General features: G+C 40.0%; 1 protein-coding gene across 1 annotated transcript; it reads left to right on the top strand.

Moving 5' to 3' along the window:
* Positions 1 to 8,622: 8,622 nt before the first annotated feature.
* On the top strand, positions 8,623 to 23,347 carry LOC103529815. The gene is made up of 21 exons (XM_030447581.1): positions 8,623 to 8,761; positions 11,738 to 11,764; positions 12,130 to 12,222; positions 13,596 to 13,723; positions 14,375 to 14,518; positions 15,220 to 15,303; positions 15,885 to 16,052; positions 16,121 to 16,217; positions 16,315 to 16,538; positions 17,254 to 17,407; positions 17,482 to 17,690; positions 17,779 to 17,896; positions 18,044 to 18,249; positions 18,694 to 18,811; positions 19,452 to 19,621; positions 20,379 to 20,452; positions 20,532 to 20,659; positions 21,459 to 21,648; positions 22,011 to 22,152; positions 22,936 to 23,032; positions 23,340 to 23,347. The coding sequence occupies exons 1-21, from the start codon at positions 8,623 to 8,625 to the stop codon at positions 23,345 to 23,347; spliced, it is 2,718 nt and encodes a 905-aa protein (XP_030303441.1).
* Positions 23,348 to 23,822: the final 475 nt, after the last annotated feature.

Genomic DNA, 23,822 nt, shown 5'->3' with positions numbered 1-23,822 from the left:
GCCTGTGGTCCTGATCCGTGCCAGCCCATATCTGTGTGTTCCTGCCTCCGGTTCCCGACTGCTGCCGACTCCAGGAGTCCAGCCTGGACTTTCCCAGGGCTGCCCTGCAGCCTCGGTGGTGACGTGAGAGTTATTGGGGGAAAGGAGGGAGGAATGTGGTTTCCATTTTCCTGTATGTTTGTATATATTTAGTAATTTTTCCTATTTATCATTACTGTTCATTAAAGTTGTGTAGTTTAGTTTCCAACCCATAAGTCTCTCTCCCTTATTCTCTCTCCTTTCTTTATCAAGGAGAGAGAGATTAATAGAGAGCGTCTGTTATTCGGTTTAATTGCCGGGCCAGTGTCAAACCGTGACAACTGCTCAGGAACACAATCTGGATAAAAATTAGAACACTTACAAATGTAAAGCAAATAAAGATCTGCAAAATTCTTTCATTAGAGAGTTTTGGGGGAAGACAAGTTGATTGGGTTTTGAGGGTTTTTTAAATCAGCTGATGAAAATTATTATATAGAGGATTGCCTGCAATACTGGGATACCAAGAATATGGATTTATGGACTCTCTAACCTCTTCCCAGTCCTTAGATTTTTAAGCACTATAAGCAAATGTGGAAAACCTCAAAATCTAAGCAGCAGCATTTAACATTTGCACAAAGGAAGCTGTGAAGAGTTACCCTGTTCAAAATCCTTTTTAATGGTATTTCCATTTTCTTACAGTCATTTAAATCATGTGCTCTAAGAACAGCTTCCTTCAGCAACAATCTATTTATATGCCCAGTTTGAACGTGGAAACACTAGATGAACACAGGTATAAGTAATGCATCTGATGAGACTGGGCTTACTACTGAAAAAACCCAAATAGGTGGAACAGTTAATCAGTCATGGAATTACCTAGTTGCTTAATGGGAAGATATATGAATACAGTTGTGACCTTAGATTTAAAGGCATTGTAGCACTTGTACAAATACAAAACAACAGTACAGAACTCAGTACAATATAAATGAAATGTAAGAGTTCTGACATAGTGTCAAATAATAAGCTTTTTAAGCCCTGCAGATGTCTGAAATTCTTTTGGATGATCCCTATAACACTTCATTTTTTCCAATATCTGAGTTAAGGTAGTTGCAGCAGAATCTGTGCTTTTATTAATAATTTCTTGAACACCAGCCACTGCTCATTGCATTTCAAGAAGAAAAAAATACCACTCAATGCCTTAAGAAGCTGAAGACATTCAAAGCACATAGTGCTTTGTCAAAAGCAAATCAACTTAACATTAGCATTGCTTCCCTGTCCCGTGCTATTAAAGAGACTGCAAAAGAGTTTAAAGCAAACTGCTTTGCAGATATACAGGATTCACTTGCTAAACATAGGAGCTTTTCAAGCAATCCTGGGACAACTACTAATATGCAATATTTTAATGCTGACATAGAGATTTAAAGCTGCATAACCATTCCCATACTGATGTCACGGTGCTGATCCTTAACTTAAAAACATCATTGACAGGACATCCCTTCAACTTATGCAACTTGAAAGTATACTACTAAATCTAACATTATTCTCAAGGTCTAGTAATCTTGCCTCTAATATGCATAAAATCTGGAATAGGATATTTATATGTTGATTATGGTATGGCAACAGTACCATAAAAAAGAATCAAGCCATTATTTCCCAGCACCCCCCCCTGGGTTTTAATCATAGAGTGAGGAGTCTCCTGCTGGGCTTGCATTTGCTGGGCTGTATCACAGGCTGGGGCTTACAAATGGACCTGCAAATTCAGCACAGTGGTGCAGTAGTTTTGTAAACAGACAAGGGTATGAAGCACCTAATCCACAGTTTTCAAAAGGTTTCTCTAGTTGTTATATGCCATGCCCAAATCACAGTTTATAAATGCCTCACTTGGGCAATCTGACTACAGCCATGTAAGTTCAACAGAAAAGTAAGACACATTCCCTACTATGCAAGGTTGCTCTTGCCTGTCCCTGCAATAATTAAGAGAGGCAGTCAGAACATCTGCTGTGCTTAAAACACATATTTTGACAATTTGTTATCAGTAGCAACATTCCACCTTCATACATTGCCCTGTCCCCATGCCAAAACAACCCAGCTCCTCTCCTTGCCTCCAGATGTGCCAGCATTGGTTTAGAACTGCAATAATACATCTTTTCTTCTAATTCTGGTGCAGGTAGCCAGTACACAGTATAACCCCATAAGTAGTTGAAATGATGCTTCTATGGGGGCAGCACCTTGCTGTTTGAAGACAGAAAGGTCTAGAACATCATAGGAGCAAAGCAGGGATGATATTAAGGAAATTTAGCCACTATTTGCAGTATTTGCCACTATGCCCTAGCCTATTTTGAAAGGAGCCCAGTAAGCTAATAAACTCTTCAATAAGCTGTACTAAAAGCACTCCTGAACTCTTCAAGTATCTCTCATTTTGCATCTTTCCTACAACCTAAATAATGAAATTACAGCCAGAACTTCTACATAGTTAGATCACGGGTCTTGTGAGTCTTGTCCTAGTTGTTCTTAACTGATTTCAAAATAATAACTCCTAGTTGCCTGTGATATGGATAAAACTATAATCAAACATTCAGCTGCTTGATAAACTGGTTGTTGGTTTGTATTTTTTTAAGAACAATTTTCTGCTGCTTATTTTGAAATGGAAGCTAAAAAAATCCAAACTTGTTGGCATTTCCAATGAAAAACACTGGGCTTTCACATGAAATCAGTAAGGATCAATTTATGAATTATTGTATTAGACTCAAAATCTGAAATCCTAGTGAGTGTTTTCTCTCAGCAAAGTGAAATTAAAAAACAAAACTCCAAAGTCAAGGTCAAATCAAAATGGCATTCAGAGAGGTTATGTTGTTATGCCTGAATGGCTCATAGCTGTTCTCATTAGTGTTGAACGAAGGTGACTTACACACCCCTCATCCATCCTGGGATTTTAGTATCATCCTGACTCTTTTAACTATGACTCTAATTATTGCAAAGTAATTCCTTTCAGCAAGATGTCATCAGTGCCCATATTAAAACTGGCCATGATTTACTGCTAAACTACTAAGTGTCCATGCAACTCTGAAATGATTGGTATTGGCATACTGTCATCAGCCTCATGAGATGCCTCATGGAAGCTGTATTTCAGTTGCTGAATATCTCCTGGTTTTTTCCATGGTATAGAGTTTCTTGCCATGCAACATCTTCCATGATATGTGACAGACAGTTACCCACCACAACACCAGAGTACATTGCAGATAGGGGCTCTGGCAGGGGAATTTGGCCTCCTGTGGAAAGCAATCAGATCATGGAATCATTTAGTTTTAAGGAAAAGACTTTCAAGATCACCGAGTCCAACTGTAAACATATTTAGTCTATAATCTCCAATGATATCACAGAACCTCAAGACATTTCAGCCCAACATCAGAACAAATCAAAGAGAAGCCCTTATTTTATTTCAGACTGAATTTCTACTAAATCATTCTTCTTTCCAGGCTGTTGAGTTCTGAACTGTCTCTTCTGCCAAGTATTTCACTACTTCTGCTCTTTATCTCAATTTGGGAGTAAAACAAATGTCAAACTTGTTACCAGGATATAATGCTATGTTTTTTGACTGGAACTGATGAATGTTCAATGACATTTATTGTGGAATAATATGTTTCAGTATATTAAACAGAAAAGATGTGAGCAATATCTCATTGTGTCACAGATTTCTTCCTTCTAAAATACTTAATCTACGCCCAATTTTCCCCATAGTTACTCAAAGGCAGTGTAAATCTAGATTAATATAATTAAAATAATGGAGGCACACTAAAGCACAAGTGGTCTTCCATACTTATAGGACCTCTTTGGTACACATAATCTGCAGTGTATGAGCAGTTCACAAAATTTTTGTATTTTGCTTAACAGCAGTGTGAAACATCATTAACCATGTCTTGTAAGTAAGGGATATAAACCCAGATGTTTAATGAGACTTCCAAGATTACTTAGGAACCCTGAAGCAGATGCCTCAGTCTCAGGGTAATGTTCTAATTCAGTGCAATGACTCCAGTTTTGTCTCATTCCTCAAGATAATAAAGGGGGAAAATTAGAAAGGGAGTTTGGAAGAAGGAGCATGGCTTTTCTTTAGCACAGTCTTTCCCACAGATTACTGTGAAGTTAAATTGGAGGATAAGCCCCTTGTGTTTTGCCTCTCTGGGCTTGTTCACAGAGTTGTCTGTATGTAAGAGACCGACTGGTTCCTTGCACAATCCATTGCACAAGGTGAGGGTGTTCCCAGACCTTATCCATCTCTTTCATGGTCCTGTATAAAGGTCATTCATCATTTCAATCTTTATGATTAGAATCTGTTCCACAGAAGAAATAAATCTGGATAAAAGCCAGGGTTGCCCCCTAACCATTATGAAAATTGCTGTGAGACCTTTAACCTAATACTGGGGAGCTGCCAGTTCTGGGGAGAGGAGACAGCTCATCAGAATTTAAACTTTTCTTTTTCAACGTGGGATATATGGAGTTCTATCTGCAAAACAGTGCAGATAAACACATGCAATTGAGTACACTTCCAAATTTCAAAATAAGTCAATCAAATAAAAAAAGATTTTTACTGTTTACAGTGTACTGGGAACACAGGCAGCCTCATCCTCCAAACCTTGAGAACCTAATCCAAAACTGACTGAAACCAGAGAGGATTGGATTATGGTTGGTTCAAGACTTCAGTATTAAACCTTAGAGACTTCAATAACAAGCATGAACCTAATTAAAAACATTACAATAGGATTTAGAAGTTAATTTTTATAAAGATACTCCGGGAAGATTACTCTTCCCTTGATTCTCTATTGCTTCATTTTGACTGCTAATAAGATGCTGTGTTGAATCACTGGAAGAGATGGTAACAAATCTGTTTATTTGCAGAAGACGACACACTATTTTCACTTCCAACTCTGTTGCTACAACATCTAATTAGTATTGGTGCATGGCCTTGCACCAAAGAAAACTTCTTTTCTTCTTACAGTACCAAAGATTATGTTCTAGACAAGTAAATGATATTGCAAGATCTCAAAGACTTTACATAAGTAAGAGAAAAGATAGGATTACAATTAAGTGAAATCATGAGTGTAAATCCAGAGTGACCAAAGAAAATAAATTGATTTATCTGAAGAGAAGGAATGTGGCTTCTGGGCACAGGCCTGAGTTCCTCAGCACGGCAGGAGGATTGAAACTGAAGATGAACTAAAAATACAGAAGGATTATAACTGTACAATCCATATGTATGACAGGAGATAGTTTATATGTCCATTACTTTGCAGGATATAAATTTCCAATATCATCCTCAAATACAGACAGAGCAAGAGAATGAGAGGGAAGACTGAAATGTGTTTGTCTGCATTTGAAATAGAACTATATCACAGATTGTATTTTCAATTTAAGAACAAGTAATTCTTTCCTAGTTTATTACAGTTGTCAAGTAACCATATATAACTACATATAGACAAAGATAGGGCTGTACAGGAGCAGCAATTATTAATGGACATCACTGAATGATAAATAAAGAGCTAGTTCAAAAAATGGTATTCATTGCACACAGATGTCTGGACCATGGGCAGATGTCTTAAATTGTCCACACAAAGCACTTTTGTGCTATCAGAGTAATTTAAATTGCTTTGCATTTGCTTCCAGACATTTCCACAGACTGTTCTCCACTACACATGAATTCCTATTCTCAAATTCTAACTGGACATCAAGGGCCAAATGACTTCCTGGTGTGATTCTTTGGTTTAATTTGGCTCAGATTATTGATATAGACAAGCTTCAGGAACGGTCTTCTCAGTTTTAGGAGGTCTTGCACATAACTCCATAGGTTATGGTCCTGGTTCAGGGGAGGGCACTCACTGCTCTTATGCTACCACACCGAAGGAGATGACACTCAGAAAGCATGAGTGGGGATAAGGTGGGGTGGAAGCATGGCTTCATGCATGCTCTATCTGCAAAAGATGATGTATTTCACAAGAAAATATGCTGGTTTACCCACAGCTGGCAACTAAGCCACATATAGCTACTCACTCAGTCTCTCCTGGTGGGATGGGGCAGAGAACTGGGTGGGCAAAAGTGGGGAAACTCAGGGGCTGAGATAAAGACAGTTTAATAGGTAAAGAAAGAGTCACACAGACAAGCAGACTAAAACAAGGAAATAATTCACTACTTCCCATTAGCAAGCAGGGGTCCATCACATATAATGGTTACTTGCAAAGACTGTAGCCATCACTTCAAACATTACCCCTTTTCTTCTTCTTCCCCCAGCTTTATATGTTCATTATGACCTCATAGGGTGTGGAATATCCCTTTGGTCAGCTGAGATCAGCTGTCCTGGCTGTGTCCCCTCCCAGCTTCTTATGCATCCCCAGCCTACTCACTGATGGGGTGACATGAGGTGTAAAAAATGCCTTGATGCTGTGTAAGTGCTGCTTAGCTGTAAAAAAACCCATCTCCTGGTTACCAACACTATTTTCGGCACAAATCTAAAAACACAACCCTGTGCTAGCTACTATGAAGACCATCTATCCCAGGTAAAACCAGCACATATGGTCATGAACAACATTCTTGGGAGAAGGCCTGTTTCAAATGCCCTGCAATACCTATTCAGAGAAGAAAGAACATACACAAAGCATTACCTAGGAATGTTTGCTCTTTTAAATGTGTTTTATTCTGTGAATTGTCAGCTGATAATCATCATACCTACTGCCCATGAGTATGGGGGAGTCCAAAGAAACCACTCATAACTCTGAGACAGATATTTCTTGACTCTCTGGGGATCCCCATACTCCCATAGCAGGACTGTGCCTAACTGAAAATCAAGTCAGTGATGATTTAGGAAATAATTTATATCCTCAGAGGAGGCATATCTTGCAGCAAAGACAGCTGAGCATAAGTTGCTGAGTTTTAGTTAATGGCCTCATTCAATCTAATGTGTCTGCTCTTGCAGCCATCACTTACAGATGAACTGTGTGCTTTCTGTCTCCCCATTTTTTTTCAAGGAAAATATTTGAATTGAGCTAGCCTATGAACACACTGTCTAGGAACAGATTCATTAGAGGAGAACAAAACAGAGAGAGAGAGGTAAAGGACTTGATTGAATATCTATTATTCTGAATTGCAACCCTGTGAAGAAAATGAGTAACACATTTCCTTGTGGACGTCTTGCAAGGGTCACTCTGTGAGGATGAGACTGCAAAATTTCTCTTGGTTTTATTATTACTAATAGCATAAAATTATCTTTTTCCCAATCCTAGAGAAATGCTGATTTGTCTTTAATTTATCATACATTTTTTAATGCTCTCAAAATAGCCTTCAAGGTATGCTTAAGAAATAGTCATATAAGATTGCACAGACCTCCTTTACAACTTCATCCAAGAGTCATGGCAATAAATGACCTGACCCTACTGCCCTGTCACTTCCTGTTCTAGGACAATGATCAGTTACTAGCTGAAAGGCCAGAAATATTAAGATATTCTGATACCAGCATGTGGTCCCACATAGATTTATCCTTGAAAGTGTTCCTAATACTTCATAATTTCCTCTTCTTGCCCAGCTACTGATTGAAAGACCTAGAAAGAAAATTTTGTGTTATGTTAGACATTTCTGGCTACAGAGTTTGAGTAAAGCCTTTTACATTTTAGGATTATTTACAAAGTAAGATTGAGCTTTTTAGTTGTGTCAGGTGGTAATTTAGGTTTGACTGAATATAAATAATCTCAGATTTATTTGTGTTACTTTATTACTCAGAATAATAATTATGGTCCAAGACAATATGTGATGCATGCTAAGATAAAACAAAAAATTAAACAAACCCAAAACCCAGAAAATAAAGTGTCTAGAAATTTAGCTATGGTTGATTGGTAAAACCAGAAAAAGAAGGAAACAAACAGTGACTGTGTGGGTAAATGAGATGGACAATGATTCAGTACAGCTGTGATGAGGCTGTTGTAGCAGAACCACTGCAATTCTCTTTTACACTCCTGTATGTGGTTGCTAATTTCCATGATCCTGTACTGTTTAAACTGCAACAACTGACTAAGACACATCCAGGATGCCACTCTGCCCTGTAACCTCGGCCTGCAGGTAAGTATTGGCAGGCTGAAGGATTAAGGGCTGAAGGAAACATGGCTAGAACCTGTTTGGAGTGGAAGAGCAGGAGCAACACTGACACTTACCAATTGCTGTAGTGGGCTTGTCAACAGTACAGATCTTCTTTAAATGTCAATGGAGATCATGCAAGCTAGGAGAAATCTCAGGCACTTCCCTGGTAGTACCTAAAATCAAGTTCAGAAGCATAATAACCTTTTTGTAATAAATATTGTAAAAATACATTGCACACTGGAGGAAAACTGTAAGCCAAATTGTCTCCACTCCAGCAATAATGAACAGGGTTGGGATACCCAATACTTAAGCCCTGACTGCCTGATCAGGGTTTTACTTATTATTATAATCCATTATTTACATAGTATCCTTGGTGGATAGTACTTTTCAGGAAAACTCTGTGAAGTTAACAATTTATCAAATAGGGGGGATTTCAGGAGGAAACATCAGCAACACAAACCAACTGTGAGTAAAACTGGTTTCAGAGGTAAAATGCAACAGCTGCTGAATGGTGCTGTTGATATTTTTGAGGGATGGGATGCCATCCAGAGGGATTTGGACAAGCTGGAGAACTGGTCCTGTGTGAACCTCATGAGGTTCAACAAGGCCAAGTGCAAAGTCCTGCACTTGGGTTGGAGCAACACCTGGTATCAACACAGGCTGGGGTGTGAGGGGTGTGAGAGCAGATCTGAGGAGGACTTGGGGATGCTGGTTGAAGAGAAGCTCAGCATTAGCTCACAACATATGCTTACAGCCCAGAAAGCCACTTGCATCCTGGGCTGCATGGAGAGGTTCTTCCATTCTACTCTGCTTTGTTGAAACCCCCATCTGCAGTACTGTGTCCAGCTCTGGGGTCACTCAGCACAGGAAAGACATGGAGCTGTTGGAGAGAGCCCAGAGGAGGGCCACAAAAATGATTAGAGGGCTGGGGCACCTCTCCTGTGAAGACAGCCTGGAGAAGGGAAGGCTCACGGGAGACCTTATTGTGGTCTTTCAATACTTAAAAGGGGGCTGTAAGAAGGAGGGGGGCAAACTTTTTAGCAGGGCCTGTTGCAACAGAATAAGAATGGTTTTAAACTAAAGGAGGGCAGATTCAGACTAGATCTAAGGAAGGAAATTTTTTACAGTGAGGGTGATGAAGCACAGGCACAGGTTGCACAGAAGGGTGGCAGATTTCCCATCCTTGCAAACATTCAAGGTTAAGTTGGACAGAATTCTGAATAATCTGATCTAGCCAGTGTCCCTGCTCACTGCAGGGGTTGGACCAGATGACCTTTAAAGGTCCCTTCCAACCCAAACTACCTATGATTCTGTGAGCACGACAAACCTTGGGTTTTTACATTCAATTTTTTTTTAATATATATACTCTCAAAGATGTGTGAGTGGTGCAGTAAAGCAGCGGATAAGCAGCATAAATAACGTCACTCTAAAACCACCCCGTGTCATCATTGTCAGGTTTAAGAACAAACTCCGATCGCTGCCGGTGCCCGGGATGCGCTCTCCGGGATGCGCGGAGGGACAGAGCTGAGCGGATCAGTGCGAGAGTCTCAGGCTCCCTCCTGAGGACGTCGGTGTTAATTACAAATAAATCCTCCATCCCTCACGTTTCTGTAGCCTTCACTTGTTACAGGCATGAGCCTATGACAAGAGAATCCCCGATATAAGGTGAGTTTAGATATAGAATATTAATTTAGAGAGGGGAGCAGGAAAATCTGCTCATTAAGAATCACTACCGAGCTTGCCTCTTGGCAAAGTGCCTCAAAGAGGAACAATGGCATGTGTTGACATGTATGATGTTGCTTCCATCCGCATAAAGTTGCTAGAAAATACATAGATCCTGAAGGAAAATGGGGAAATCAAATCAATCAAAGCCGTGAAAGAGAAGAAATTTTCATTGTCACAGGGGAACTATGGCTCTGAGAGTTAAGGATACATTTGCTCAGGGTGACTGGCAGCTGAACAGAATGATGACCAAGACAAAGAATACTGAATTCTAGCACTCTTCATCACAAACAATACTAAAACACCATTGCAGTTGTTATTGTTTAGGCTGCTGACCTATTGTTTAGTACTCCTGATCAGTATTCAACACTTACAGAAAATGTGAACAGTTATCACAGGAACCCATTTGCATGTGAACTGGCGTGATCACCTTCTGACCATCAGCACTTCAGCTCAGCAGCCCCAGGGACATCACACTCTCATGCATGATCTGCAGTGACCAGAGTGAATCCATGCTGATGATGCTGGGAAGCTGTCACTGGTCTGGACCCAGGGCCACAAGTATAACTTCACAGAATCACAGATCACAGAATCATTCAGACCTTCAAGATTGAGTCCAACCATAATCTAACTCTACCAAGTGTTGCGCTTAAACCTTGTCCCTAAGCACCACATCTACAAGTTTCTTAAACACCTCCAGAGGTGGTGATTCAACCACCTCCCTGGGCAGCCTACTCCAGTGTTTAATTACCCTTTCAGTGAGGAGGTTTCTTCTAGCTAATCTAAACCTCCCACACCACACCTGCAGACCATTAACTTCTCTGTTTTCAGCACACAGCAAAGCCACTGCCCTTTCTTCTGATCTCTTTGTGGTCAAATCTAGTCTTCCACAGTTTCTGAGTTAGTTTTCCCCAAATTTGTGTATGGCTTCTGACCTAGATGTCCCTCAGGTCATTTGGTGAGATAGATCTTCATTTAGTTCATGACACCCATCAGTCTCCAACTGGGTTCCCTTTTATTCTTGGTTTGAGTGCTTACCCTAAAGATCAATAGTTTCAGCTACACTTCGCACATTTGTTTCTGGGAGACTTAGCTGTCAGTGCTACGCAAAATCCTCCCCAGAGGAGACAGAGTGAAGAGAAGTGGTTCTGAAACAATGCAGTCTTTACCAGATGCTACAGTCTTTACCAGAACAACACCAGCTGCCCTGCTGGCCTCTGACAGCCTCCTAAGTCAGGAGCTGGCAACCACCAAAGTGGGAAGATCCATGTCAGAGCAGATGTAACCAGTAAAAGAAAATCAGCAGGTGACATGAATTAGGTGACATGGTTAGGAGAGAGAACACCTGAAATTGAAGTTCATCAGCACAAAGGTGTCAGTCTATTTAAACCAAGACTCGGAGAAGTTAGAAAATCTTTGCTTTCTATGCAAAGCTGATAAAGAGGATTTTTGTTTGTGTGTGGCTGTAAGGGAAAAAAGGCAAATGCAAAATGGGGTTGGTGCAGAGGTGAGAGCTTCATCACTGGTGAACATGCATGGTCTGACTGAAGGCAATATATTAACTTCTCTGAGTTACTTTCTCTAATTTTCTATTAGTGCCCAAGGAAAAACCTCATCCTGTGATTTCCAAGTCTAGATCTATAGCTTTAAACTTCAGAATAATTTAATATCTAGACGAGAATTTTCTGAGCATGTAACTTTGTTAGCCTGGTGTTGCCCCACCTGAAGGTGCTTCTAATGCCTCTCTTCTCTTACAGGTTGCTACTAATAGGGATGTTAATCTCTGAAATATGGACCCAAGAAAGACCAGGTAATTTGTTTCATTTTGAAGTATGTTTGAGGGGGTGTTTTCTTGGTTATGTTTTGTTGTCGGTTTTTGTTTTAGGAGTTGGCTTTTCCTCTTCTCAGGAAGGTGAGGGGACTTTCTTGTTCTGTTTTATTCCATGTAAGGTGTCCAGATTGGAGCAGCCAATTTCATGCTTTTTTGACCCTGTTTCAAAATTGTTTCCATGAATGGCTGCTGCAGGTAATATTGCTAGATGATTGGACATAGTTAATAATGGGACACTAATTTCAGGGCTGTTTTTTCTCCTGGAAATATTGTTTGCTTAAAAAAATAAAAAAAACCCCACCAGGCTAACATGCACTGACCGGAGATTCTGGAATATGACTTCCATAACACTGACTTTTTACAAAGCAATCTGCACAGTAACAAATTTCTGTTTGTATGTTATCTTTAATTCCCTACTTACTGGCATTTCAATGTCTTCCACATAGGACCCATAAGTTCGGAGTGCTTGGGGAACCTTTTGTGTATAACACTGAGAGCAGAATACTTTGAAGACAAATACTTATCTTTTTCTGTGGTTGGTAAGTTGATAGTGAAGAACTTGTAGAGAGAATTACACATGGTGAAATGCTTAAAATTCTCTGTGGTCCACATATATTAGAGTCCCATGGATTATGCTAAGGATAGAGCTTAATATACAGAACCTCATTTTAAGTAAAGCCAAATGTTAACTTTATTTTTGTCTAACTTATCCTGTAGGCTTGTGGAATAACTCAGCAATGTCAAATCTAATCATGGCTATCAAACTGAAATGGAAGTGGCAGTTTCTAGTCCTGTTAAAGCTTTAAAGCTGGTAGATTTCCTTCTTCGCAAAAATGCTCCCTAGTAAGAGCACATACTATTCTGAAAATTCCCTAGCTAAAGCTGGTACTGTGTTACTGGTTTTATACCAGCAGCTTTCCAGCTTCCTTGCTTTCAGGTATGGGTCTTCATGGAAGCAAATAAATTCATAATGAGGTTCAAGAAAAATTAGCTGGGCCTTCTGGCTATGGATTTAGTGGTCAACAAGTGGTGCATTTAGGTGAAGAGCACAAAAGAGTGCCCTGAAAGGGCAGAGTGAGATAGCTTTTTGCCTATAAACATCATTAGATGTAAGATCATAGGTATAAAATGTAAACTTGGCCTTGAACTATATCTCTGAACTAGTTAGCTGTCTAACTAGGTATATTCTGTGATATCCATAACATCTGTCTTCCTAGAATGTTAAACTTGCATGAAAATTTGATTAATATATCTTTTCTTTTCAAGCATCTTCATCTATCCACAAATAAAGACTGTAACTGGCATATGAAAAGCTTAAAAGCAAAAATCAGTAATTTTTTTAAGAAAAAAACCCAAAATCTTGAAATGTGTGATTTAAAGCCCAAAACCAGAAAGACAGTTTAGTAGCCTATAAAACATTCAAGTGAATCTTTGGTGTGTTAGTCATTCTGATAAGACCCATGAAGAGACTGTGGTGGCCAGGTAGACATTAGAGAAATATAGTTCTATGCCAGCTGCAGCTCAGGCTCCTGATTTTACTAGGCTGTCATTATCTGTCAATCCTGACAGCTTCAGTGCTTACGATCTAACTGACTGTTCTGTTCTGACTGGGTTTTTTGTCCCTTTAGGGTTTAGTATCTATCAGCATTGGTGATTTTTTTTTTTTCCATTTTCAGCCCTTATACTGCTGGTGTTTCCTGTCCCTGTCTGTCTGTAATTTTACTTTTCTTATGTTTTATAGACTTTGTTACAGATCTTTCACCACTTTCCAATCCTATGTCTGAGCCCAGTGCATACTGTTGGGCCCTATTAGAGCAGGGTTAGCTGAACCCTCAGCAAGGGCAGGTTGCTCAAGGAGTTTGCAGAGCAGGAGTTGTACTCATTAATACCACCATTCACAAATTGCCCACAGATCAATCTGGCATAGCCTGGGAGCTAGATGACACCATGGCATCACAGTGTGGCTACAGAGTAATGTACAGCAAGTGGAGTAACATTGAGTTTCATGCTTCTGCACTAAGCTGCCATTCTCACTTAGAGGTAAGCATACCATAGGAATTGTGCCTACAGTGCTCTTATGTACAACCTGCATGAAAAAGATTACCAAGGTATTGATAGGTACTAATTGAGTTGGCATTATGTCTTGAATATCTGTTTCCAGAGAACTGTTCAATTCTCCTTGAATGTATTCAGAGTTCAGAGAATATTCTATGGTAGTGACATGTGAATGGCTCCTCTGGGTGAGCACGAGAATAAGCAGATCACATCTGTCCTTGAAGAAAAACTGTTTTCTCTTGGATAAGAATAGGGAATTCTCTCTGGCAGCTGTGTTGTGCTCTCCTCTCACATTTAGTGCCTGCAACACATTAGGGTAAAAGCTTAAGAGCTTTGGCTGTTTGTTTGCTGATACTATGTCATAAAACAAATATAACTATATTTTAGTGAGATTTTTTGTTGTTGTTGTTCAGTTCTGAGCCTACCCAAAAGTATATGTTACTATGTAGCAGGAAGCATGAATGCATATAAGCTATGGAGTCAACCAAGTAGAAAGCAATAATGCTCCAGTATGGAGTTTCTCTTCCATTTAGAGGATGGTGGGTGGATTTTTTAAATTTATTTTTCAGTCACAAGGGTAGGTGGTACCTAACTAAGGAAAATCGGTCTTGCAACAAGTGCTCTCTGTCTGTGCAGGAGGATGTGTTCATAGTGACAATACAAATCAAAGCATCCTATACTCCTGATATGAAAAATGCTACAACTTATATGAAAAGTGCAAGTTGCCATTATGGTCCATGGAGTCCTAGGGAGTTAGTATGTGAAAGTAACTACATGGAGGTAAGTACCAGCTGTACATAAGGGAAGGTACTGCAAGTAAGGTAGGGAGGTAAAGTGATTAAATTCTAGGAATGTGTGTTGGGAACACAATGTGAATGCACTTCCAGAAACAGCTCAGTAGTGAATGCACAGCAGGCATCTCTAGTATAGTGGTGCATTTGTATTATGCTGATATAGTCTACTTGGCAGCATTACTAGCAAATAAAGCTGTGAAATGGTATTCAAAAGGTTAAACTAATGGATTAAGCACAGCCAGTGTTGCCTTAAAGTATCTTATTTGAGATAACAGGAATGCATCCTTTCTGAAATACCATTTCAAGGGTTGGACTCGATGATCTCTGAGGTCCCTTCCAACCCAGCCAATTCTATGATTCTATGAGGGAAGTTCCCTTACTGAATTTGCAGGAGTGAAATTCAGAGAGGAGAAAAAGGACTCCTCTAGGAAGAGGACAAGAGACTTAAGAACGAATTTCTAGCCTAAGCAGAGAGTAGAAATGGGAAGATGGGTAGAAAATAAAAGAAGCTGAAATCAAGTGGACTATAAATAATGCACCATGAATGATGACATTTTATACCATATTTCTTTGCTTGGTGGGAGGAAATGTCCTTCTGGAAAATGCTAACCTCCTTTGAAAGAGTCTTGTAATATGTTGAAGAGAGGAACCATCAGTAAACCCCTTATGGAAGATTTTTCCCTTTAGGTTTCCATCAGGAGGGCAGTTCCACAGACTGTAGAAAGTTTTCTTCAAGATGAAGCTGAGGACAGGACTCTTGCCTCTCCAGAGGTAAAACTACAGGGTTTTTTCCTAGTAAAAGCCAGCACTGCTTCTGATACAACCATCGATCTCTTCTGTGTCCACACAGTACACAATGTTCTTTCAAAAATAGGAAGAACAGAATTTCTGTACCAAGTGCTTTTGGTATGGATATTTTACATGTTAGAAATACATACAGCTATAGGTCATGTTTGCAAGGAAGAAATGGAAAGTGATTTCTCAAAATGCTTAAATATATATATATATATATATAAATATATGTATTCATACATATATATATATATATATATAAACTTCCTCAGGCAAGAAACTATGCACCAAAAACTGTTACTAAGATGTCATGGCCCAGGAATTAACTGTAGATAGGCTTTTTTCTTCTGAGACCCTGAATTTACAGTGCACAAATTCTCTGCTCTTAATATGGAAAGATTTCTGTTTGTATGGGGTGGGGTGAAGCTGGAGGTTTGTTTCACTAGCAGCAGTTAGAATAAGTCAACAAAACTGCTGGGTGGTTCAATACAATAAATCATTTAATATAGTAAATCTGTTATTTTAAACAGCATGTTTAAATTCTTAATCTCTCTGGCTAGGCAAAAGCAAATGAAGCCTCAATATGGCAAATAGTGTTTCATCAGCCAGAAGAAAAAAAAGCTCTGCTTGTGAGAGATGCTTGGAGAGCAGGCTATGGACTCAACATCACAGACACCAGGGTTCTGCTCCGAGTGCCATACACTGCTGAGCAAATTCAGCTGGTCAAGGTTGGTATGCTCATTCTGGCCCTCTAAGCTTCCAAGCTGTGAAATTCTAACCAGATCTCTTCCTACAGGATCGGGGAATTAATTTTTCTGCAGTGAGATCAAGTATACTTTACAAGCAGGGATGGGTGATCCTGATGGTGGATTCTGCGGTGGCATGTCCTGTAGGTGAGAAATGCAGCACCTTACTCAAACGCCTAGATGTACAGGGACTGATTTACAACTAGAGTAGGGAGCTGACAGATCTTTATATCTTGTCTCTAAGATGGTGTGGACTATGTTAACAAAACGATCATCTGGACTGTTCCAAAATACACCCAACTGCTCTCTGCTGGAGCTACAAGATTTAAGGATGTGTGTGTTGAAGCTGGTGTGGATCTACACAAACTTTCTGCCAAAGAAATGGCTGCCAGGAAATATGTTTTATTGAATGACTTAAATTCAATTACAATGAAGATACCTATAGGTGCAGATGGTGGCTACTACAAGGTTAGTGACTTGCGTTAGGTGCTAGGCAACAGGCTTCCTGTTCTCCTTTCTGAGAAGGAATAATACATCTTCCTTACAATTCAAGGCTGGAGGTGAAGGGGAAGAATGGGTATACTAAAAATTCTAAAAGAACTGACCAAAGGTAGCTCTCATAAGCACCACTTTGTGAAGAATTTGTTTTTACAAGCACAGATAAACATAAACCTACACAGAAGTATTAATTTATCTCCTTTTTCAGGTCAGCAGTTTTTGGTTTTAATCCTGCTGTCATACACCTTCGAGAGAGTTCTAACTGAACTGTAAAGGATGCATGGGGTCTGTCCTATCTTACAGAGAGCATTTAATAGAATGGGAACAGCCCATTTGTCCCTTAGGCTGTATGATATTTGGGTGGGCAACTAGATTTAGATACAAATCCTGGGTAAATGCGACAACTGAAATTCAGAGGAAGTTGTAAAAGGAGCCCTTCCACTGGTGCAATAGTCCACTGCTGCTTTGAAACTAGGGAGTGGGGGACAATTTTCCAAAGGAAGTCATCGGAATATTCTGAGAACCTAAGCTCATAGGGATACAGCAAGTGCCACCTGAGAGTTCATGATTCCCGAGCTGGTAAAGACAATATTTGGATCTTTAGCTCTACCTGACCTTGAGATGCTACAATACAACTGTAATATAAAACCATGTTATACTAAAGGATGTTGATTTGGAATTCTAGACTTCTGTGAGCAGTGGACGATGTGGGGCAAAATATGCCATCAACCTCTTCTTGGAACATCAATGGAAAGACAGCAAATGGGGACTAACCAAACATACCATCATCAAGGAGATAGAAACACCATTTGAACAAGTAGAATTTGCTATAACCAGCAGTAAGTAGCCAATGCTGAATTTACTGAAGGTTTTGGTACTGTTAAGAGCTTAATATTGTCATGTTCCCTTTCAGATTCAAATCTGAGTGCAAGGCTGATGAATGTGACAGTGGGAATGTTCCTCCCAGATGTGGAGCTTGTGAACTTAAGCACTGAGGGAGCAATTATTGCTGTACCTGATGCTGCTCAGCATGGATATCTAACATATGAGATCAGACATGCTAATGGAAGCAAAGCCTATGTAATACAAGTCCCATTTGATGCACCAAGCATTAAGAAGGAGGTGTGTACTAAGACACTGGGGCATACCATGGTACAGAAAGCATTATATCATGTGGTGATTTCTTTATTCCTAAATATATTTTTCTTAGTATGTGAGCCCAGGCATCAGAGCATACACCCTGAATGTCACACTTGCATTTGTGACCCATCCAAGAAGTGAGACCTTCACTGTCCCAGTTGTGATAGTGTCAGCAGTTAAAGATGCAGGTAAACTAGTGGAACTTGGTTAAAACTTGTACCAGTCTGGCTGTAAGCTCAGCTGTTAATTTCAGCCAGGGATACTTTCAGTCCTAAACAGCCCTATGAAACTCTAATGGCAGCTGGTGTGCTGGCTGAATCTTGATTGTATTACAGTACTGCCCAGTGCAAGAGGATTTTGCCATGAGAGGAACTTTCATGTCATTATCACTCATGGGAATGTGGACCAAAACTGGCTGCCCTTCATCTCAGACTGGCACATGACTCCAGAGGCTGCACAGAAGCACAACTACAGCCTGAGGGACAATGGCACTCACCTGACAATCTCTGTCCCTTTCCTTTCTTCCCACGTGAACTATGAGGTAAGGATGCCAGCACTGTAGCAATTAAAAGGTGTGCTCTATCTAGCTGTGAGATGAGAACATGGCACACTGTCCTTCATGGTGAAATAAGACTTCTCCTTGAGATAAGCTTCAAGAGACTAATGGAGGACTATTTTTTGCCCTTCAAAGAAAACTTTGTTTTCCCTTGGTTAATGTTTGCAGATATAGGCAAGAAAATAACGTTCAGTAAGCACTTTAAAGCTGAACTTTTTTCAATGGTGACTGTACAAGCAACAGTTTTTATCACATCTATTGTGAAGTGACTGAAAACCAGACTTCCAGGTGAAAAAAACTTCTATGGATTTGACTTTGCTCAAGAACCATTACCTTTGTCTTTTGATAACTTGCCATCTGAGCTTTTGAATATTTTAGATGAACAGTGAGTCTTTATTCTTTTGTTTAACCTGCAATTGTCATCTCTAGGATTTTCATACTTCTGGAATAAAAGCTTCACTCCATTTAACCTTGAAGGATGGCATCACCTTGGCTAATAGGAGGGACTTCTCAATTTCCTGCAGATTTTCTCCTTCAGAGCTCATACGTAATAACATGTTTGGGGATGTTCATGTTCTTTGAGTTGGAGAACGAAGTCACACAAGCCCGTGCACTCTGAAGTGTTTCTAGGGTTTATACTTGTGTGATAATCTATTTGCCTGTCATTTTCTACAAGACAAGTGAAATTACAGATTGTAGTGACTGCACTGTTTAGTAAGGATGGGGAAGGAAGAGGGAAACTTTATTTCACCTCACACTGCCAAAACTATAAAGCTTTTTTTAAAGGGTTTCTGGGGTTGGTTTGAGGATTGTTTTTAATTTTTTTTTTTTTTTTGGGGGGGTGGGGAGGAGAGGCAGTAAGCAGATGCTCAGCGTATAAATTAGTAACTCTAAAGCTGCTCATTACTGAAAATCTCTTTTGGAAGAGGGTGAGAGCTCTTAGAAGAAGGAAGGGAAGTGGAATTACCAGCTTTGTCCATGAATTGCGCTCTCTGCTGGCAGCTTGAAGAAAATCTGATGTTTTACTCTATTGCTCAGAAGTTACTACTGTGAGCTCATAAAAAACTTGAAAGCAAATCCATAAGGAACATCTTTGTTGTGCTTAGGCTACAAGGTTAAGGAGTTTGAGCCCTGATTTGTATGAGATTTTCTGGGGGGGTTTTTTGGGTTTTTTTTCTTTCTTTCAGAGTGTCTGCCCAATGGGTCAGTGGTTATTACTGCAATAAAACTGGCAGGAGTTGCAGACCTGGACACCAGCTGGCTTGTCCTGAGAGACAGAAGGTGCAAACCAAGCCTGGTGACAGAAAAGACTGCAACCTTCAGCTTTGACTTGAACACTTGTGGAACCAGTAGAAAGGCAAGGGCTTAGTTTACTCTGTTTGGGGTAGAGTTGTTACTAGAACTGGTGAAGGTTCAGAGTTGAGCAGAATCTGCAAGAAGGTCACAGCTGACTTTTTGTCACGTAGTACATTTGCACTAAATTCAGTTAGGCAGGAGTCTTATTTGGTAAAAAACAAAAAATCCAGATGTTTAAGGCCAGAGATGTTTTCTGAATGTAGCCTTCAGTATGACTCTTCTGAACTGCTTAGTAATGGACTTGAATGTGATTTTTGCTGCTGCCATAGCCACATGCCTTGGAGAAGCTGGTTAGGGGCTGCTAATGGCTACCTGGCCCAAGACTACAGTGTGTCTGTGCCTCTCACCTACATACTGCATAAACATGATAAACATGATAAAATCATGTTCAAACAGATCGTGTTCAAGTTCAGGTCACCACAACTGCATCTTGCTTCTGCAAGTGTTGCATCTTTATGCTGTGCATTGATTTGTCAACAGAAAAGACTGATCTCTCTCTTTCTGAGGGCCAGTGCATTCATTTTCCTGGATGTTATATCATATTCAAGGTAATGTTTGCTAGTAAAGTATTTCTTCCCAAGTCTGGCATAGCTGTCAGCTTTAGGTTAGTAGGCACAGGGCTGTTGGCTGGTAATTTCTGGCCATTCCTAAGAGCACTCTGCTCAGTGCAATCTGGCAGTTAAGTCAAGGGGTGTGGATATTTTGTCAGAACCAAAGTAAATTCTAATGTCCTGTTTGTAATGATATGTATCTTTCAGTTCAATAGCACAGTTATGGCATATGAAAATGATGTACTCTATTACAGACCTGGCAACAATATACCAGTTTACCAGTAAGTGTTATTTCCTAGAATAAGGTTGTTCCAGGTATTTTTGGTTTCTGAAAATCTAATACTAAACTTCTTCCCTCAGATTGAAATTTGTATGCTGGTATACAATTAAGCAGACCACTGATGTCCAATATGAATCTAAGAAGAACTCCCCACCCAGTATTAAGCAAGGGTTTGGCTCTCTTGGTCTTTCATTAAAGCTTTTCAAAGGTAACATTTATGATTAGATTCCATAGAATCTCAGAAAAGCTGAGGTTAGAAGGGATTTCTAAAGGTCAGCTTGTCCATCCACTCTGCTTAAGCAGATCCACCTAAAACAAGTTTCCTGGGACCATGTCCAGATGCTTTTTTTAATGTCTTCAAGGATAGAATGGAAACCACGTTAATAATAATAATGCAACATAAGTGATCAAATATCCATAGTGGATCAGATTTAGCACTTGTGTGGTTTTTTCCTGCTTGGTCTGGGCAGGTTAAAAGTTCTGTGTACTGGATGTGATGGGTGTTTCTCTCTCCTACCAACTCCTGAGTGCTGCTTAGCAGAGTTAGCACCAACTTGAAATAATAATTGTAACCTATATCAGACAAAGCTGTAGGCAGTACTGCTGTAAAAGGGGAACACTGCTATCAGAAAGGGCTAACTGAAGCTTGAACTAAACCCTTGCCCTGATTGGAGTGTAGTGGCCCTAATGATTTTTTTCCTTCTCTTCCCCTTCCTCCTAGGATCTTTACAGAGACAGCTTTGAGTGAGCATTTTACTCCTATGGGTTTTGGAAAAGCAGGAGTGTCTCACTCCTGAAACCCTAGAGCCAAGCAATATAGTTTATATCTTTGGTTTCATTGCCAGATCTTTACTTTTCTGCCATCCTATTTTGTGTCATTCATGCAGTTTTCCAGATTTTAATATTACTGTGACAGGGTAAATGATGGTGGAAAGAAGAGTAAAGATGAAAGGTTTTTTAATACCCATGCTTTAAAATGAAATTCTAGTGTCAGTATTCTATTCCAGATAAATCTTACTTGGAGCACTACCAGGAATCAGATTATCCTGTGGTAAAATACCTGAGAGAGTCACTGTATTTTGAAGTTGAATTGCTCCAGCCTAAAGATGAGAGACTAGAACTAAACCTGGATAACTGCTGGGCTACAAACTCCCAAAGCCAGGACAGCCTTCCCCAGTGGCCCGTTCTTATACACGGGTAAGGAGACCTTCCCTCCTGTATTTGGTAACTTTGGCACAAGGCCCCTTACCTAAAGGTGAGGGCAAAGAGGAAGAGGAGATGTCAGCTTGGATACAATTTGGATACTTTTCCCAATTGTTGCTGGGCTGTGAAGTGTATGTTGGTGTGGGCACAGTGGTTATGATTAAGAAGAACAAGAAGCAACCCTGGCTATGACCAAAGGCAGTGACTATGACTGGGGAAGGCTCCATCCATAATGGGGTCTAAGGGAAACAAAGAAACAAAATTGCTCTGTATTTCACCTCCTTGCTTTGCTTAAAGATCTGGTTGAAGTGATGAAGATTTAGATGAAGTACATTTTCTTTCACTTTCCCAAAAAGGTGTGTAAACAGCCAAGACTCCTACAGAACTGTCTTCCATGAAGTTAATTACAGCCTCAGAGTAAAATCCCCTCAACACCTAAAGAGATTTGAAGTGAAGATGTTCACTTTTGTACAAGGCACAACTCTGTTACAAGAGCAGGTGAGATATCTTCAGCTGGTCTTGTGCTGTTGGCAGTCCTAATGCATGAGCCTGGAGTGGTGGGTGCAGCAAATGCTGTGTAAGGTCTCAGCTGGCCACAAGCAGCCTGGGTCTATTAGCCACCTTCTTGAAGGCATAATATTATAGGGGTAGTAAAGAAAGTCAATCCACTTTGCCATGTGTTTTGATTTTTTTCTTCTTCTTTCGGGTAAGCACCCATACCAGGTGTTTGCCAAATAAAATTTCCCTGTACAAAATTCTGTGTCCAGTGTTTAAATACTGTGTTTCAATGCCATGCTCAGTTTGGGGGCCCTCATGCCACAAGAAAGACATTGAGGTGGTGGTGTGAGTCCAGAGAAAGGCAATGGAGGTAGTGAAGGGTCTGGAGAACAAGCCTTATGAGGAGCATCTGAAGGAACTGGGGTGGTTTAGTCTGGTGGGGAAAAAACAGAGGCTGAGGCCTTATCACTCTCCACAACTACCTTAAAATACTGTTTCCCAAGAAACAAACAATAGGATGAGAGGAAATGGCCTCAAGTTGCACCAGGGGAACTTTAGATATTAGAACAAACCTTTTCACTGAAAGGGTTATTAAACACTGGAACAGGCTGTCCAGAGACTTGGTTGAGTCACCATCCATAGAGGTCTTTAAAAGATGTGTAGATGTGGTGATTAGCACTGGGCTGGGTAGAGTTAAGTTAATGGTTGGACAGATGATCTTAAAGGCCTTTTCCAACCAAAACAATTCTGTTATTCTCTAATACAACTATTCTTGTTTTGTAGCTCTATTTCCACTGCAGTGTGGTAATCTGCAGCACTATGCAACACTCTCCAGGCTTTCTTTGTCCAAGGAGATGCAATCCTGGGAAACACAGACTTGGTAAGAAAATTGACACTTCTCAATCCCTCCTGAATCTTTGGTCAATATAATGGCATGTGCTCTCAGGAGCTCTGTCAGATGACAGAGTCCTAGTCCGAGTGTGTGCAGTACAGAAAATTAATATCTGAAATGTCTCATTAGTCCACAGTGCAGAACCACATCCACCTGATCAGATATCATCTGGAGCAGTGATTATTAGAAAGAAAAACAACTAGTAAAGGTTGGTGTCAGTTTTAAGTTACATGAGTAAAAATCCAAGTATATTGTTGTAACAGAAGACTTCTGTATCTCTCTCTTCTCCCTACAGGTGAATAAACTGAGTTTTGGCAAAGACTAAGAAGTAATTACTGGGTTTTATGATGTTTCAGTTAAGTGGCCCAAGCAAGCACAGCCTGCCCAGATTTGCAAAGTCCAAAACTTTTGTATAGTTATTTTGCAATTGGAATATCTGGCTTGGGGTGAGGAGATGGAAGGTGACAATGGGTGTGAAGTCAGCTGTAAATCAAATTTTTTTTTTTAAAGCTTCAGTATGAACAAAGGATTGCAGGGAGCTCAAGGTCAGTAAGAGGAAGTATATTTCAAAGCAAGATGGAGATAAATATATTTGATCTTGGAAAAACTATTATCAGAAAAGCTGTAAGCTATGGATCTTGTGGGAGTTTTGTGGCTCTGCAATGTTAAGATGCCTTCCCTAGGTGGGAGGAAATTGCTCACATGTAGCATCAGTGACTCTGCTTAGCTAAATAAGTTGTCAGCCTAAAAGAGGTTTTAGCAAAGACTTGCAGTAGCA

The sequence above is a fragment of the Calypte anna genome, chromosome 3 (genome assembly GCF_003957555.1).
Source record: "Calypte anna isolate BGI_N300 chromosome 3, bCalAnn1_v1.p, whole genome shotgun sequence".
Taxonomy (NCBI): Eukaryota; Metazoa; Chordata; class Aves; order Apodiformes; family Trochilidae; genus Calypte; species Calypte anna.
Note: the sequence above shows the minus strand (reverse complement) of the source record. Positions and strands in the feature narration are given on the sequence as shown.

What these genes read in the sequence shown, in the direction of transcription:
- LOC103529815 (XM_030447581.1), top strand. Translation starts at nt 8,623, where the DNA reads ATGCAACAGCTGCTGAATGGTGCTGTTGATATTTTTGAGGGATGGGAT. An exon ending in GCTGCCATTCTCACTTAGAG is followed by an intron (nt 13,724 to 14,374) that starts GTAAGCATACCA and finishes CTGTCTGTGCAG; the next exon opens with GAGGATGTGTTCATAGTGAC. An exon ending in CAACTCTGTTACAAGAGCAG is followed by an intron (nt 22,153 to 22,935) that starts GTGAGATATCTT and finishes CTTGTTTTGTAG; the next exon opens with CTCTATTTCCACTGCAGTGT.